General features: G+C 38.9%; 1 protein-coding gene across 1 annotated transcript in view; it reads left to right on the top strand.

Moving 5' to 3' along the window:
* Positions 1-558: 558 nt before the first annotated feature.
* Positions 559-18,524, top strand: part of SEC63 (SEC63 protein translocation regulator) — a 76,820-nt gene continuing 58,854 nt past the window's right edge. The window contains exons 1-2 of the mRNA XM_078447189.2: positions 559-843; positions 17,168-17,267. Of these exons, the coding sequence (XP_078303315.1) occupies positions 720-843; positions 17,168-17,267 (224 nt within the window). The 5' untranslated portion in view covers positions 559-719. The remainder of the gene's footprint in view (positions 844-17,167; positions 17,268-18,524) is intronic.

The following is an 18,524-nucleotide window of genomic DNA, read 5'->3' as shown; positions in this document are numbered from 1 at the left end:
GCAAACAAACCACAACAAAACCCCCACCATCCCCCCTGCGCCGCCCAATTCTGAATGACCCGTGTTTTCAAAATGTGAGGGCTGGAGGGACGGATCTGGAACTTAAAGAAGCGTTATTATTAACCAGGGAAATTAAATAAGAGAGAGGGCAGACAAGGTGAGGTAAGGATGGGAGAAGGGAGAGGCAAGGAAACCTCAGATCTGCTCCGAATAGCTGCGACTCCAGGAGCAGCCAGGTGATGAACCGCATGCACTCACAGCTCCGCGGGTCTTTGCTGGGACCCCCTAAAATGACCTCAAGACAGCTGGTGGGACGCGCAGAAAGAAGGCGCAGGAGAAAAGGCACCACCGGGGACTCAAGGCTAGAGAAGAACCTACAGGAGCTCGAGGGGCGGGCCTCTGGCTTGGGGGCGGGATCAAGGGCGGGACCTCGCCGAGCTCCACGGCTGCGCGCGCCACGTCTCCCTTAGCGAGTGTGTTGGGGAGAGGCAGAGGGAGGGAAAAACCGAGTGGGGCGGGAACTATTTCTTCTCGCGAGATCTGGCGACGGCAGCGGCGGTGGCGGCGGCGTGTCCGTGAGAGTAGCGTGGGGGCGGGGAAGAGAGGCGGCGGCGGCGGCGTCCGAGCTACGCCACACAGGGCCGGGGTGTTGGGTGCTGGAGATCAGAGCGGGGTCGTGGCGGCGGCGGTGAGGACAGAGCGGCGGAGGGGGGGGTGCCATGGCGGGACAGCAGTTCCAGTACGATGACAGCGGGAACACCTTCTTCTATTTCCTCACCTCATTCGTGGGGCTCATCGTGATCCCGGCCACATACTACCTCTGGCCCCGCGACCAGAACGCCGGTGAGTCCTGCCGGCAGCTGCCCGCGGACCCGCGCAGGCCCCGCCGGCCCCTGTGGGCCGCGCCGCCCCCGTCCGCTCCAGCCTAGCCCAGCCCCCAGCGTCCGGGTGATACAGCGCGCCCAGCCGAGCCTCGAGTCCAGGCGTCCGCCTCTGGCGGGGCCCGGGCTCGGCGGTGTTTCCCTGGTTCCTCTCCGGGCTCCTCTCCACCCTTGTTTCATTGTCCTTTTCAGGAGTTTCGCTTCGCACCCTCTCCCCCATTGTTCTGGACGCTCCTTGCAGCCTCCTCCTGCTTCTTTGTCTTCTCTGCCTCTGATTTTATTGGTTATTTTTCTATATGGAGGGAGCAGGATGGGTTGGGGAGGATGGGAATTGGGAGGTGAGAGAAGAGTTGGCAAAGGAGGAAGCCGAACGTGCAGGCACAACTCCGAGCCCCCAAGCCACGGCCCTCTACCCTCACACCCCCGTTTCTCTGCTGCAGCTGTCGTTACTGATGTTTTGGGCACTGTCTGAGCTGGATGGCATGTTTAGGACTCCTAACTGAGCTCACCGACCGCCCCTCCCCCCGTGCCTTCCCCTGTTGCTTTTTCATTTGTTCACTCACGCTGTGGGGTTGGAAGCAATGCTGTTATTCCCCTTAGCAAAAATAGGCTGTTCTCTATTTCCTTCTCTTTGGAGTTTCCTGTTTATGGAGGAAAAGTGCAAGAATGAAGGATTAAGTGTGCAGGTAGTGCATCTCGTTGGTGGTTGTGAGGTACCTGGTCCATTTGCTTTTAGTTCTAAATCTTTTCTCATTAAACCCATGGGATTAGAACATAGAATAATAGAGATTCTTTTCGAGGCATTTTATGTTGCGTTGTACTAGGATATATGGCAAGTGATATTCTTGAAGCTGATGGAACTGCCAGGCCCTTATAGGTTATTTAACTAGTAGTTTTTGAGTAATAACATTTAGGGAAAGCTTTCAATTTCATAGGAGCTATGCTAACTTGATTAAACGTTTTCCTTCAAGTTCAGTGTGATGGAAGTCTAGGTTGTCCACGTTGTATACTGTATTTGGGGGAAGTTGTTAACAGTGAAGCATTTAATCAGCTCAGAACTTTTTATGCTTTAAGACTCCATGTTCTGTAAAATTCTTGAATTACATCATGGAATTAAATTGAATTTAGGATAAATAGCAAAGGATTCCATCTTTTTGTACATTTGATGGTAAGTTTAAATATCCCTTGGGTGCAAAATCTGCCCAAAGTTACCGGTTTTCTTACTTTGTGGATAGTTTATGAAAGTTGGATTTTGGACTGTTGTGCCTTAGTTTCCTGTGTATTTAAATTATCTGGGTTCTTTGGACAGTGGTTGTATATGAATGATGAAGTCTTAATACTGTAATGGTTTCCCTTATCTGCCAAACCTAGGCCAATCTAATTTTATTTTGAGTGAAAAGTGAACTTCTGAGTACAGTGGTTTATTTTCACTTACTATCCCTATGTGTGCAACTGGTTGTGTGGAAGACAGAAGGGTATTGGGAGAGAGGTAGGTTTGGATAGAATGTGTTTCGAGAAGCTGCTGATTTCAGAAATTAGTCATTTTAATCTACACTGGACTTTTGAAATTTGAAAGTCCTATTTTCATGGTCGGTTTTATATTATAAAATTTGCCTGATAACTTACAGGCAAGTTATACTTGAGCTGCTTCAGCATATAGTTAGTTGGTCTTTGGAAAGGTGGTAGGGAATTAATAGTGACTATATAAGTTATGGATTTCAAATGTCACTTTATTTAATCCTGTTGAAAACACAATGAAGTAGGTACTGTTATTATCATCTCTATCCTTATGTGAAGAAACTGCAGTTTAGAAAGCTTAAGTAACTTTCTCCTTTGTGGCAGAACCTGGTCTGCTTAGCTTCAAAGTCTTCTGTTGTCTCCAAATTGCTAGAGAGAAAGGTGTTGATTTGTCCTTTCTTTACATCTGGCTCTCTGCCTCAGGCTTGCCTTAGTCAGTAAATGTGTACATGTTAATAACGTATTTGTTTGGTCTTGCTCAAAATTGCACTGTGAAAATTAAGGTGGATGCTTAAAATGCTGTTCTCATCATCATGAAAATTGGTGGACATCACTTGGGCTATTTTTTATTTTTGTGTTTCTACCGTAATTTGAGTTGTTTCTTTAGAACTACAGTGGTATTAAAGGGATGTTTTTATTATAGGGACTTTTTTCCTGAAGTTCAGTTTGCAGTGTCTTGGGTATCAAAGAGAAATCTTGGAATTATAGGTTCAAAGCTCTGAAAGTTTTTCATCAGATGTTTGCAGCAAAATAATTTGGTGACTTGTATCAACAGGTGGCTACTTACAACCTTTATTCTTCTCACTTAGAAAATAGTATTAATATAGTATATTAATTTGGAATACTAATTTGTTTGATGATCGGTGCTGTTGTAGATCCTCAAGGGCTTGTAAAGATAGAGACACTGTACTGTGTTTCTAAAAGCTGAAAAATTCTGAAATATGTATTTCCTCAAGGGTTTTGAATAAAGGATATGGACCTGTAGTAGTAGTTTTGATTAACACAACAGGATATTTTAATATTTGATTTTGAAGCTTACTGTATTTCATTTTCCTGTGAAACTGCACAAATAGCAAGATGTAAAAATGTAGGCCATATGAGTTTGAATTTCAGAGTTCTTATGGCATTCTTGACTTTTCAGGGATACTCTCTGCAGGAAAGCATGAAAATGTTTTCTTTGTCAGCATTTCTACATTAAAGTTCAGGTTAATTTTCGTTTTGTTTTTCAAGATGATGATACATGTGGGTCTTTTAGTTTCAAGGTTTATGCTTGTTTCAGTGTTGCTCTTCTTGAATTATTGGGCTCTTGGGTCCATTAGAAATTATGGCACCATTTCACAGATGGTAAAATCTACGGTTTGAGAGATAGAAGTATCTTGGTCATTGGCATATTTGATATGTTAATTGAAGTTCCTCTGTTATCCAGAACACTAATGGAATCCTTTAGCCTTGATTGTTGTCTAATCTATTGGGCTAAGTGCACTCACAGTTAATACCCCTTTTAGTAGTTGGGGGGTCCTATTTATTTTACTCTCCTGGTTGTTTGCAAATGTGTTGAGTAAGTTGACTGAATACTTTTTCAGACCATTATGGACAAAAGCTCTGCATGAAGTAATAACAGAGGGTTTATATTTCCTTAGAACAGTGGTTCTCAACCCTGGCTACACATTAGAATCACTTGGGGAGCTTTAAAAACAAAAAAACGAAAAACTTATACCCATCCCCAGATATCTGATGTAATTGGTCTGGAGTGGGTGCTGTGTATTGGTTATTTTTAAAGGTCCCTACATGATGTAAATGGTAGCTAGCAAAGAGAACTTCCTTAGTACTTGTCTTTTGCTGGAGTTGTCATTTTGGGAGATGGTGTATTTCTTTTGATATATGCTCTTTGCTAAAAAACAACCACTAATGTTTTAGCCTTTTTGTTTTACATAGCTAAGAAGCACTTCCTGTAGAACAGTGCTGTAAAGTTCTTGTAGTTGAAAGCCGAATATATTTGTTAAAACAGTGTTGGGGCACCTGGGTGGCTCAGTCGGTTCAGTCTCCGACTTCAGCTCAGGTCATGATCTCACAGCTTTTGAGTTGGAACCCCGCGTCAGGCTCTGTGCTGACAGCTCGGAGCCTGGAGCCTGCTTCAGATTCTGTGTCTCCCTCTCTCTCTGCCCCTCTCCTGCTCACTCTGTCTCTCTATCAAAAATAAACAAACATTAAAATAAATAAAACAATGTTAATAATACAGGTTTACAGTGGTATTTAACAAGAAAAAATAACTGCTTGTAAATATTAGAATTTCAAATAATCAAGAACATGCTTTTATCTGTTCCATAGATGAAGGCTTATTGATTCTTTGAATTGAGATAAAATATATCATTATCTTTTCCAGGTTATTGTTTCTTTAATTTCTTGACCTTATTTTTTTAAAACTTATTTGACCTTACTCCCTGATCTTACTGTTTGAAAACTGTCTGGTTTTGAAATCTGGATCTGCTGCTTTACTAACAGTGTGATCTTGGGCAAGTTATTTAACTTCTATATATTTTAGTTCACTCATCTGTAAAATAGAGACAGTAGTTATTTATTTTACAGAATTAATTCAGGAGTAAACAAATAGATATACTGTACTCAGGGTTTTTTTCCCCATGGTTTTGAAAGGATGAGTGAAACTTAAAAAAAAAGTTATGTTTCTTTATTTTTCTTTGCTTTCTCCCCCTCAGACAGCATGCAAGTGATTCAACTCTCTGACTTGGGAATGTGAATAGGAGTCCATTTTTAGTGCTCCGTCGTATAGTAAGAAAACTCTGAATTTGGAAAGTTAGAAGTTCTGGTTTTAAGTTCCAGCTTTGTTCCTATTTTGTTATTTCTGAACTCAACCTCATTTTCTAGGCATAATAATAATATGCCCTATAAGAAGTGATTCTCAGAAGCAAAGAAATAAAATGCACATAAACATGCCCACAAAACTAAACACAGTGTAGACATTCCTTCATTTGGTAGGTATTTATAGAGGATTAACTATGTGCTAGATACTGCTTCTAGGTGATGGATCAGATTTTTAAGTACATAGAACTTTTTTCTTACTAGGTTGTATATACCCAGTACAGAAAAGCACACACACAAAGAAAGCAGAACAAAAATTGCTTGTAATCGCATCACCCAGAGGTAATTAAACATTTTGGTGTGTGCACCTCCCCCTTTTCTTCCTCTTCTGGGGATGACTGTAGACATGGTCCTTCCTCTTGTTGCGGAAGGCCCTACACCCCCCTCCAGCCTGAGACAGATAATTGTGATTCTCATCTCAGCTCTGCTGCTGTTCATTTGAATGTTTGCTAGCCCAAGGCAAGTAGTGCTGAATGCACTCATAATAGCACTTTGAGCCAGACTCAGGTATTATCCCAATTGTACTAACAGGAAAACTAAGTCCTAGAGGAGGAAAGTTTATCTAAAGCCATATAGCTTCTAGCTGGAAGATTGGGTGTTGGATCCAAAACCGTCTTAATGCTAGAGCTTCTCTTGTTAGCCATTACTCTTGTACTGCCTCCTGTAATATAACACACGATAGTAAGTATTGAAATGGTAAGTGGAAAGTGCTGTGAGAGCATAGAGGAAGAAATGAATAATTCTGTTTCTGGATTTGGGTATTTCATGCAGAGGAGGTTATTTGAGATGGGTCATAAAGGGTCAGTGGGGGAAATGTATGCCTTAGGTAGGAGAAAGTATATGCAAAAGCATGGAGGTGTTTAATAAATGGTAGAGATGTGCTGTGTTCTTAAAAGTAAATCAGCCATCTTAGGACTCTTATACTTTATTTTGTAATTTTTTGGGTAAACAGTGGAAGTTTTTAAATAGTTCATGACATGGTCAGTTTGCCATTTTAGGAAGCTTATACTTTATCCTGTAAGTTATTGGATAAACAGTGGAGTTTTTAGAGTAGGGTAATGCCTTGGTCAGTTTTGCTCTTGTGGAGCATTGTGTGGAGAATGATTTGGCAGAAGAGGATGGGAGGTTGATGGGTGGGGAAGAACTAGATAGAGAAGGAGACCATTTCAGAGGCTGATTAGTCCACTGAAATGTCAGGATGTAGGGGAATGGGTAGATTAGAAAGAGAACTCTAAGATAGCTTGGACTACTTATAGAATGTAAAAGTACCTTGGAGAGAATTAAAGTGGAGTGCAGATTTTGAATTTTCACTTATTTCTCCCTCCCTCCCTCTCTCTTTTTAAAAAAATTTTATTTATTTATTTTGAGAGAGACAGAGACAGCAACGAGGGGGAGGGGCAGAGAGAGGGAGAGAGAGAATTCCAAGCAGGCTCTGCACTGTCAACACAGAGCCTGACGCAGGGCTCAAACCCAGGAACTGTGAGATCATGCATGACCTGAGCCGAAACCAAGAATCAGATGCTTAACTGACTAAACCACCCAGGCACCCCTGTTTCTCCCTCTCTTAAAAGCTGTTTGGTGGGGCACCTGGGTGGTTCAGTTGGTTAAGCCTCCAACTTTGGCTCAGGTCATGATCTTCTGGCTGGTAAGTTCAAGCCCCGTGTCGAGCTCTGTTCTGACAGCTCAGAGTCTGGAGCTTGCTTCGGATTCTCTGTCTCCCTGTCTCTCTGCCCCTCCCTGTCTCATGCTCTTTCTCTTCTTCAAAAATAAACATTAAAAAAAAAAAAAAAACAACAAACCCTGGTGATTGGCCCAATAATAACCTACTTTTATCAGTTCAGTTTTGGGATTGAGTGCAGGGAAAAGGGTGGGGATGATCATTTTTATTTCAAATGAAATATTTCAATTGAAAATTATCTTTTGATTTATCTAGGTTTCTAATTATAGTGGAGTTGATTATTTCAGTCTGTTGAATGGAATTTAGCAGAAAAAACTGGCTCATATAGCTTTGTGTTCACAGGAGTATATTTTATGAGCATTCATTTTTAATTTAGAACATACAGTCTTTTTAAGACTTTAGATCTTGAAGGGATATTAGACATCTGAGAAGTTTGAGTCATTTTAAAATAAAGTCATTTCCCTCTGATCTATCCTGACAGAAAGGGGAATCAGACATGTAGGCTTAAGTCCTACACAGCAGAGGAAACCAGCTGGGACCTTGGCATAATGAATTATAGTGCAGCATTTAGGCTTTGTAGATGTGGTGACAAACATTGGATTAGTAAATGCATTGTTGCAGTTGTTTTTATTTAAAGGTCATACTGCATACTTGCTTCATCTTGGAAGAACCTGAAAAACAAAGATAGTCCTATTTTCATTTTCTCGGATATTTGTTCCCTTAGTCATACTTTTTATTCAGACATAAGGGAAGTCACAACAAATGTATCCATACTGTACTTGGACTTTCTTTTAAAAAAGGTTTTCTGTTACCAGACTTTATCAATAAGAAATGTTACACATTCTTACCATCACATTGTTTCTTTGAAAGATGTTGGCTCATTCTCTTAAAAAGGCGTTCCTTTTACATTTTGAGATTGTGTTTGTGTCCGTATGGATGGAGGGATTTTCATCTGGAAAGTAGGTTTTTTGCTTGTTTGGTTAAATCTAGTAGTTATTGTTTGAGCTTTAGCTGTTTGCCTGTACCAGGAGGGCAGAAGATAGGAGTATGAATGCCATTGTTTTGATAGAGTTTGTAATCTGGGTGGGGTGGAAGGATTAGGTTTAGACAAGTCTGTGAATTATATCCATAGCACAACAAAGTAAATGTAAGAGCAGTGAAAACAAGTGCTTTGGAAGTTAGGTGGATAAAGTATTTGCATTTGGTTGGTAACGATAGTGGGGATCTAGAGTTCAGGAAAGGCTCTTGAGAGTAGGTCAATTTTGACCAAACTATTAAAGGATGAGAAAGATTTAATGGGTTGAATGGTGGGGGTGGGGGTCCAAAGAAGAAATCACACAAGCGGGGGGCTCCTGGCTGGCTCAGTCGGTGGACCCTGTGACTCTTGATCTTGAGGTCATGAGTTTGAGCCCCACACTAGGTGTAGAGATTACTTAAAAATAAAATCTTTAATAATAATTAAAAAACGAAATCATATGAGCAAAAAGTACAGAGGCTGGAAAGCATGGAACATGTTAAAAATACAGATCAGTTGAAGCAGAAATCATTCATTGATTAAGTGTGAGAAAAGATCTGAAAAGTTGATTTAAGTCAAAAGGAGAATCTTGTATGCCTAGCTGAAGAGTTCATATGTTTTTTGGTTGACAGTATGTCATTTTTGGACATTTTAGAACATATTTTTACAGTTGTTTGCAAATTAATGTGATAACGTTTCATAGAATGAGAAAGAACAGAGATTAAGAAGCAGAGGGATAATGTGGGCCTGAACAATGGTGGTGGCAATAGGAAGAAAGAGGACATTCTTCAGATACTGCTGAGGTGGAATCTTTTCTTTTTAAATTTTATATTGTATAAGTTTATATCATATTATATAATTATATATACTTTGGTAAAGTATATATAATGTAAAATTTCTAGTTTTAGCCATTTTAAATGAACAATTCAGTAGCATTAATTACATTTACAATGTTGTGCAGCCATCACCACTGTTTACAATATTTTTCATCACCCCAAATTATATACCTATTGACAATAACTCCCCATTCTCTTTTTCCTCCAGCCCCTGAAAAACTCTAATTTACTTTTTGTCTCTATAAATTTGCCTATTCGAGTTATTACATGTAAGTGGACTCCTACAATATTTGTCCTTTTGTGTCTAGCTTATTTCGTTTAGCATAACGTTTTCACATTCATCCATGTTGTAGCATGTATCTGAACTTCATTCTTTTCATGGTTGAATAATATTCCATTGTATGGATATACCACATTTTTATTTATCTGTTGAACGCTTTTTGTTTTATTTTTAATTAGAGCGCAGGCATGAACAGGGGAGAGGGGCGGAGAGAGAGAGAGAAGAAAAAAATTAAGCAGGTTCTGCACTCAGCATGGAGCCTGGTGTGGGGATTGATCCCATGACCCTGGGATTATGCATGACCTGAGCCAGGATTCAGAGTGGGACACTTCAACCAGCTGAGCCACCCAGGTGCCCCTATTGAATTGTGAATAATGCTGTAGTGAGCATTGTCATATAAGTATCTCTTTAAGTCCTTATTTTCAGTTTTTTGGGGGTATATATTACTAGGAGTGGAATTGCTGGGTCATAGGGTAATACTATGTTTAGCTTCTTGAGGAACTGCCAGACTGCCACAGAGCTGCACCATTTTGCATTTCTACCAGCAGTGTAGATGGGTTCTAATTTCTGCATATTCTCTTCGCTTATTTTTCATTCTTTAAAAATTATAGCCATTGTAATAGATGTGAAGTGGTATTTCATTATGGTTTGGATATGCATTTCCCTAGTGGCTAATGATTTTGAGCATCATTTCATTTGTTTGTTGGCCATATGTATATCTTCTTTGGAAAAATGTCCATTCAAATCTTTTGTGCAGAGCTCGATGTGTTGTTTATCTTTTTTTTTTGTTAACTTGTAGGAGTTCTTTATACATTCTGGATATGAATCCCTGCTAGATACATGGTTTGAAAAGATTTTCTTCCATTCTATAGATTGTCTTTTCACTTTGTTGTGTCTTTTGATGCATGAAAGTTTTTAAGTTTGATGAAGTCCAATTTATTTTATCTTTCATTGCTTGTGTTTTTATTGTCTAAGAATCCATTGGCAAATCCACAGTCATGAAATTTTATCCCTGCATTTTCTTATAAGAGGATTATGGTTTTGGTGTTGTGTAAAATTTTTTCTTTTTTTTTTTTTTTTTTTTTAAGTTTTGAGAGAGAGAGACAGAGCATGAGCAGGGGAAGGGCAGAGATTGGGAGACATAGAATCCGAAGCAGGCTCCAGACTCTGAACTGTCAGCACAGAGCCTGACATGGGACTTGAACTCATGAACTGGGAGATCATCACCTGAGCTGAAGTCAGATGCTTAACCAACTGAGCCACCCAGGCACCCCAAGTTGTGTAAATTATTTATATTTGGATATTAACCCCTTGTTGGATATATCATTTACAGATATCTTCTCCCATTCAGTAGGTTGCCTTTCCTTTTTGTTGATTACCTTTGCTGTGCAAAAAGCTTTTTATTTTGGTGTAGCCCTAATAGTTTATTTTTGCTTTCATTTTCTTTGTTCTGTATCTATACTTTAGTGATTAATATGCTATTCCTTTGTATCATTTGTGCCTTTAGACAAGTTAACCTTTCTGGGCGTCAATTTTATTTATTTATTTTGACAGAGAGAGGGAGGGAAAAAGAGAGGGAGGGAAAAAGAGAGGGAGGAGCAGCGTGAGAGGGAAAGAGACTCTCAAGCAGGTTTGCATCAGTGCAGAGCTCTATGTGGGGCTCAGTCTCACAAACCGTGAGATCATGACCTGAGCTGAAATCAAGAGTTGGACATTTAACCTACTGAGCCACCCAGGCAGCCCTCAGAATTTTTAAAGTATAATACATACATACATGCCCTCAGGGTTATTGGGAGGTCTAAATGAGAAAATTCATGCATTCAACAATTATGTATTAAGCACCTACTATTTGCCAGGCATTGTGTTAGGCAGTGGAATGTGGGGCAAACAATGTAGGCGGGATCCCTATTCTCTTGAAGCTTACATCCTAGTGTGGGGGAGATGAGTGACATACTACATATAAACAATAAAATATCAGATAGTGATATGTACTGTGTAGAGAAGTAGAGTATTCAGAGAGTCTTCCTGAGAACATTCCTTCATGCTGTGACAAAAGGCAGCCAGTTATTCAGAGGTTTGAATTGGGTAGGAAAAGCCTGTTATAGGCTGAATGAACAGTTGTGTGTGTACAAGAGCCTTTAAGGCAAAAAAAAGTTGGGCATACTCCACCAACAGAGAAGAGCAGAGTGGCAAGGGTATGTCAGGTGAGGAGAATAATCTGGGATAATTCAGAGAGGGAGCTGGGGTGCAGAGCATGTCTGTAAGCCAGGGAAAGAAGTTTGGATTTTAAGTTTGGATGGGAAGGTTATTGAAGGTTTTTAAGCAGAGAAGTGACAAGATCTTGACTATTTTATTTCTTAATGAGAGGAGAATAGTTTTTGGCCACTTTATATATCCTTTTATGGGTAATGTCTTTTCTACTTAAAATGTTTATTTAAAAAATTTTAGTTACAGGGGCACCCGGGTGGCTCGGTCGGTTAAGCATCCGACTTCGGCTCAGGTCATGATCTCACAGTCCGTGAGTTCAAGCCCCGTGTCAGGCTCTGTGCTGACAGCTCAGAGCCTGGAGCCTGTTTCAGATTCTGTGTCTCCCTCTCTCTCTGCCCCTCCCCTGTTCATGCTCTGTCTCTCTCTGTCTCAAAAATAAATAAACGTTAAAAAAAAAAAAAAATTAGTTACATATTTAAGAAATCACATACTGGGGGCAGCTGGGTGACTCAGTCAGTTAAGTGTCTGACTCTTGATATTGGCTAAGGTCACGATCTCATGGTTCATGAAATAGAGCCCCTAAGCAAGCCCTGCAGCGCAGAGCCTGCTTGGAATTTCCTCTCTCTTCCTCTCTTTCTCTCTCTCTCTGCCCCTCCCCTGATTGTGCTCTCTCCCTCTTCTCTCCCCCCTCAAAATAAATAGATAGACATTAAAAAAATTAAAAAATCACGTCCTAAAAAATATTCTGCAGGTGGTCCCTGGTTATAATGGTTCGACTTAGGATTTTCGAATATAAAGTATGAAGTTGATACGCATTCGGTGGAAACTGTGCTTCACATTTTTAATTTTGATCTTTTTCTGGGCTAGTGGCATGGAGGACAGTGCTGTTAATGGTACTGGGCAGCAGCCGTGAACCACAGCTCCCAGTCAGCCATGTGATCATGAGGGTAAACAACTGATGCACTTAAAACCGTTCTGTAGCATACATCCGTTCTGTTTTTAACTTTCAGTACAGTATTTAATAAATTAAACGGGTTTCCTTCTTCGTTACCAGAGTATGCAGGGGGTATAGGTGGCAGATGAAACCAAGTTTCTGAAATCTTCCAATTTAGATAATCTGATGATGGTGAGTAGTGTTTAGTCAATCCTCTTTTGTCTAAAGCTCTTTTGTCTAAAATTGTGTCATATTGGCAACAGTGTGCCTTTATTTTAAAAATAAGTTTTAGTATTTAGAGTTTTAACTTTTTTTGAACATAGGGGATATTTACAAACTTATAAGTGAAAGCATAGCAGATACTTTACTCAAATTTTAGTGATTTATCAATTTATAGTATTTATGTTGTCTTCATACCAAAAAACATAGCATCGAATTTTAACGTATAAAAGCTTATAGATGTTAAACCTGAGTATGATAAACATACTGATTTTTTTGGCAGTATGTGCTAAAGGATTTATAGGTGAAGCATCTTGATATCTGCAGTTTACTGGAAGATAGTTCAGATAAAGAAGAATGGGGAGGAGGCTGCGTGGCTTAGTCCGTTAAGCATCTTACTCTTGATTTCAGCTGAGGTCATGAACTCACTGTTCCTGAAATCAAGCCCCCAAACCTGGCTCTCTGCTGACAGCGGGAGTCTGCTTGGGATTCCCTCTCTTCCTCTTTCTCCGCCCCTCCCCCAACTCGTACATGCACATGTTTTCTCTCCCCTCACCCCCAATAAATAATAAACTTAGAAAAAAAAGGGGGAGGGGAAAGAGGGAACTAGAGGTAAAGCCAAGAGTTGCAAAATGTTAACATTTGGTGAATTTAGATGAAGGATGTTTTCATTGTGATATCTTTCAACTTTTTTTGAAGGTTTGAAATTTTTCAAAAAGTTGGGAAAAACATTAGTCACAGGGAATAAAAAAATTAATTTTTAGAGGTATGTGTCAGTATCATAAGAAATGACTTAGGATGAAAATATATTACATTAGGATAAAATTATGTGGGGGAAATAAAATGAAGGGCTGGCTTGTTCATGAAGTTTTGTAAAGGGAAATTTTGTAAATGGTAAATGTATGAAATTGCTGTGGTTTTTAGGTTTAATTGGTGTGTTTAAAAGTGATGGAACTATTTTATTTTAAAATGTCAACTCATATCAGAAATGACATCTTTTGTACCTCTTCAGACTTCTGGTGAAAAATTTGAGATGCCAAATGAGAAACCTACAAGTAGGTACATGAGTTTTAAAAATTCTTTTGCGGTAATGAAGCAAACAGGTTTGAAGATTTAAGATCTGGCTAATGTTCTTTCAGCTCTTTGGGTTCCAGGAATATGGTGCTAAGAGTTCACTCAGTTATACTACACCTTGGCAGATCATACTGGCATGGGCAGATGGATGTGACTATTTTAGCAAAAGGCATTATATAGCTTATGAAGCGCAGCCATATTAACCTTCTCCCAAACCTGTACTGTTCCCACGGACATAAAAACTTTCTGTTCACCTGCCGAGAGCAGTCATAATATGTTGTTATATAGTTTAAGTCACAGAATTGTTTTATGACTTTGTAATTTCCCTTTTCTGTAAATGTGTATTGATTTCTTTAAAAACTATATCATAAGTAAATGGTATTACTAACATAATTTTTACTAGCTATAACACTAGTAATTTATAAATGAACTTAAAAACAAATTCTAAGTGTCTTTTAAAAAACTACCTGGAAAGACCTCACTTGTGGTAGTTACTTTCTCTTGAGATCATTCATACAGAGATTTGGAATGTGTGCTATGAATGTTTAATTGCGCTGGAAATCTAAATGCCAGTGTCTTCCTGTGTAAACCATAGCTTGTAGTACTTATTGATTGACTTCTGTATTCTCCTAAAAGGTTAAGATTTAATTTTTGGATTGGAAGAGTGAGGCGTACAAGGTACATATACGTTGTGCAAAACTACGTAACTGAAAATCGTGTGTACTTTTTTTTGGCCAGAGACATTGGGAGAATGTCATTCCTTTTAATAGATCAAGCTGGCTAATAAAGAGACTTCTGCATTGTTCTTATAACCTTATCAAACATTTCCTTGGTTTTATAGAAAATGGGAGACTGTGGAGGCCTAATTTAATGAAATACAGATTAAAAAATCACCAGTGGTATTTTCAAGTGTCTTGAAAATAACTTAACCATGAAAATCAGAAAATTAATATTACTACCATTTCATTCTCAGACCCCATTTAAGTTTTGTCACTTGTGTCAGTGAAGTTCTTTATAGCCAGAGATCCAGCTCAGAATCACACATGACATTTAGTTGACATGTTTCTTTAATCTCCTTTAGTCTGGTACAGTTCTTCAGCTTTTTGACTTCCAAAATTACAGGTCAGTTATTTTGTAGGATGGTTCTGGATTTGGCTGGTGTTTAATCATGATTAGATTCAGATTTATATCTTAGGCAGGAATTTCACAAAAGTGACTCTGTGTTCCTCTTATTATGTTCTATCAGATGGCATATGATTGCCTTTTGTCCCATTGCTGGTAATGTTTACTGAGCACCTGATTAAGATAATGTCTGCCAGGCTTTCTGTATTAGTTTCTTATTGGTGCTGTAACAAATTCCCACAGTCTTAATGGCTTATTACATTATTGCAACGTAAATTTATTCTCTTACAGTTCAGGAGGCTGGAAGTCCAAAATCAATTTCACTAGGCTAGTCATGGTGTTCGCAGAGCTGGTTCTTCCTGGAGGCTCTTGGTTAAAGTCTATTTCCTTGCCTTTTCCAGCTTCTAGAGATAGCCTGGGCTCCTTGGCTTATGATTCCTCCTTCCATGTTCAGAGGATATCACTCCACCATCTGCTCCTGTTGTCATATCACCTTCTTTGTCTTTGACCCTCCTGCCTCCTCCTTATAAGGACCCTTGTGACTATATTGTATCCATCCAGATAACATAGAATACTCTTCTCTCTCAAGATCTTTAATTTAATTGGATCTGTAGAGTCTTTTTTGCCATGTAGGATAATGTAGTCACTGGTCCTGGCTATTAGGATCTGAACTTCTTGGGTGGCAATTATTCAGCCTACCATACTTTGCCACTGTAGACTTATTTTTTCCCTTTTGTAATTTGTGGGAAGGCACTTGAATCCCTTGTTCTTATTAGTGGAGAATGGTATTTAGAAACTAGATCTGGGTACTAGTGTGCTTACTGCTATTGGTCTCACGCACTGTTCCTAGGCTCACTTAATAGTGCCTATATGTGTATGTATATAAGTCTATGTCTGTAATCCTTTATTAAAATATATTAGTTTATAGCAATATCTTCAATTCCAATTCAGTACCACAGGATTCATTCTTATTATTTTCTCATATATATAACTCCCTTCTGAGTCCAGTTATCCTTTGTGTATTAACTTATTTGATCAATCCCCCTGTATGTTACCAGTCTCCTTTTCTGTCACCACCCCTTTCCCTCTATGGATCCCTCTTCACCACACTTGGTTGGTTCTGCTACCTCCTGTCACCTAGCTCTCCATGTGGATGCTTTCCTCAAAGCATGGTGGTAACAGGGTAGTTGGACTTCTTACATGGTGGCTTTGGAGCATTCTCTTATAGGCAAAGTTCTTTTACTTATCTAACATCTCATTTGAGGACTGTGATTTTGTAGTTTTTTTAGTATTGTGAAAAAATTTATATTTAGTATTAGCCAGCTAGACTCCATTTAGATGATCTCATTTTTGTTGGCAACATCCAAAGCATTATAGTCAGGAGCCAGTGGACCATATGCCTTCTTAATCACGCCTGATCAGGGAGTTGACCATGGCCCTTGTCAATATCATAGAGCTTCTTCATAATCTGTCTGATCTGGTGCTTGTTGGCCTTGACATCCATAATGAACACAAGTATTGTTGTCTTCTATCTTCTTCATGGCTGACTCATTGCTCAGGGGGAACTTGATGATGGCATAGTGGTCAAGCTTGTTGCTCTTCCAGAGAAAATATTTGGGCTGCCTTTGGAGTGTCTTGGGCCACCAGAAGGTGGGTAACATGCAGATCTTTTTTTTTTTTTTTTTTGTGGCTGTGGTTGCCTTTCAGCACTGCCTTCTTGGCCTTCCAAGCCTTTGTTTTGGCTTTGGCTTTGGGAGGGGCAGGGTTTTTTTTCCTTTGCTTTCTGCATGCCATCTTTGCTAAGAGGTACATTTTTTAAAAATTAAATTAAATTAAATTTTATTTTATTTAATTTATTTTTTTTGGTACATTTTTATTTTATAACTTAATTTTTTTTTTAACTTGGGAGACTTATTCAAGTGATTGGTAGTGAGTTTATTAGTAAAACAATACATGATATTTTGGCTTGGTTTAAATTCCTTTTTAGTTGAATTGCAGATTTTTTTCTGAGGACTAAAATAATGCCTTTCATAACTCTTATATGAACCTATTTTAACTTCTTATGGGTTTGGGTGACTTTTCTAATTTAACATTTTCATGATTGAATAATACCATTTCCGCTTAGCTTCCTTAATAAGCTGCATGTTTCAACTGTTTTATACTTTCTGTACCTCCTATAGCAGAAGGGAAAGGAAGAAAGCATTTCTCAGAAATTACTGATTATGTGACTAAGTATTTTGGATTCAAGTCATTTTTTGCGTTTTTTGATTAGAAGTTATTTAAGTCGCATATGCAAATGGTTGCCTGGTAGTTGAACAAAATTTTCCAGATAGATCATTTGTTTGGAGTGGCAGAAAAATTAACCTATATTGTGAATTTTTCTTAAAGGTTATTTGAGAAGGTAGTACTTTGATGTTCCAACAAAATTTAGCATGGTAATGAAGGTTAGTATGTTATTAACTGGTTTTGTCTTCACAGTGAAAAATGCTTTAACTTACCATCTTATTTATTTATTGTTTTGACAGAGCAAATTCGATTAAAGAATATCAGAAAAGTATATGGAAGATGTATGTGGTATCGTTTACGGTTATTAAAACCCCAGCCAAATATTATTCCTACTGTAAAGTAAGTAATTGGTTTCAATTAAAAAAATACTTCTTATTCTTTGCTAGGTATCATATAAAATATGGGTGTAATGATGAATAAGACATATGTTTAAAGAAATTGTAGCCTTAGTAGGGGTAAGAGGTGAGTTTGAGAGCTGTCTGAACAGAATGATTTAAGAGAGAGAATGTACTTTTTTTTTTTTAATGTTTATTTACTTTCGAGAGACAGAGCATGAGCAGGGGAGGGGCAGAGAGAGACACAGAATCAGAAGCAGGCTCCAGGCCCGAGCCGTCAGCACAAAGCCTGACAGGCTCAAACCCATGAACCATGAGATCATGACCTGAGCCGAAGTCGGACGCTTAACCAACTGAGCCACCCAAGGCACCCTGCGACAATGTACTTCTGACTTGAGGGAGGGTGGGAGAAAGGGAAGTCAAATCTTGAAGGAAGACCTTGTGCATCTTGCCAGGATTTGAATTTTGCCTTAAAGACTATGGGGGAATCTTTAAAAGATTATCAAAAACAGGGAGGTGACATGATCAAGTTTGCATTTCATAGTGATAATTAAGGTTTATTGAGCACACACTGTATGCCAGATGTGCTAAGGCTTTATGTGTTATCTCCTAATTTTATCATTAACTTCAAAGTAGATGTTTTTGCTGTTTTCTGAGATGGAGAACCTGAGACTAAGAAGAGATAACTTTACCAGGGTCCTGGAGCTAGAAGCGGTGGAACGGGGACTTAGTCACCCTTTATTTTTGCACGCCAATCTGATTAAACAAGCCATTAGAATTTTTAATTAGAGCAGGCGTGTTTGATTTTGTGAGGCAAGGGGGCCCGGGGTCTGCTGGTTTAGAGACTAGGCTTTGGACCTTCACCCTGAGTTGTCAGTTTTGAAGTAGTAGATGAATCTGATAGGTGATGAAAGAGTTGCCATTATAGGAGGACTGTATCTTGTGAATTACTTATATCTGTCTATCCAGTAGATAGGAGGGGAAGAACTAGCAGAGGAAATTAGTAAAAGTAGAACCATATATTTTTTGATCTTGGTTTAAATGATGATGATAATTTTCAACATCTCTAACTTCAAGGGTTTTAAATAGTTTTTCTTTGTAAGGTTTGACTTTGCCTAGTTTAGTTCCTTTACAGAGGAAGGGAAATCTTAGCTTTGGTGTTAAGAGTTCTTCAATGATGCAAAACTAAAACTCAAAGTTAGTGTTTACAAGAGTAGTTTTATGTTCACTGTTGACTCTGCTTTTGCTTCTTACAGTTTTA

Source organism: Panthera onca, chromosome B2 (assembly GCF_046562875.1).
Source record: "Panthera onca isolate mPanOnc1 chromosome B2, mPanOnc1 haplotype 2, whole genome shotgun sequence".
Classification (NCBI taxonomy): Eukaryota; Metazoa; Chordata; class Mammalia; order Carnivora; family Felidae; genus Panthera; species Panthera onca.
Note: the sequence above shows the minus strand (reverse complement) of the source record. Positions and strands in the feature narration are given on the sequence as shown.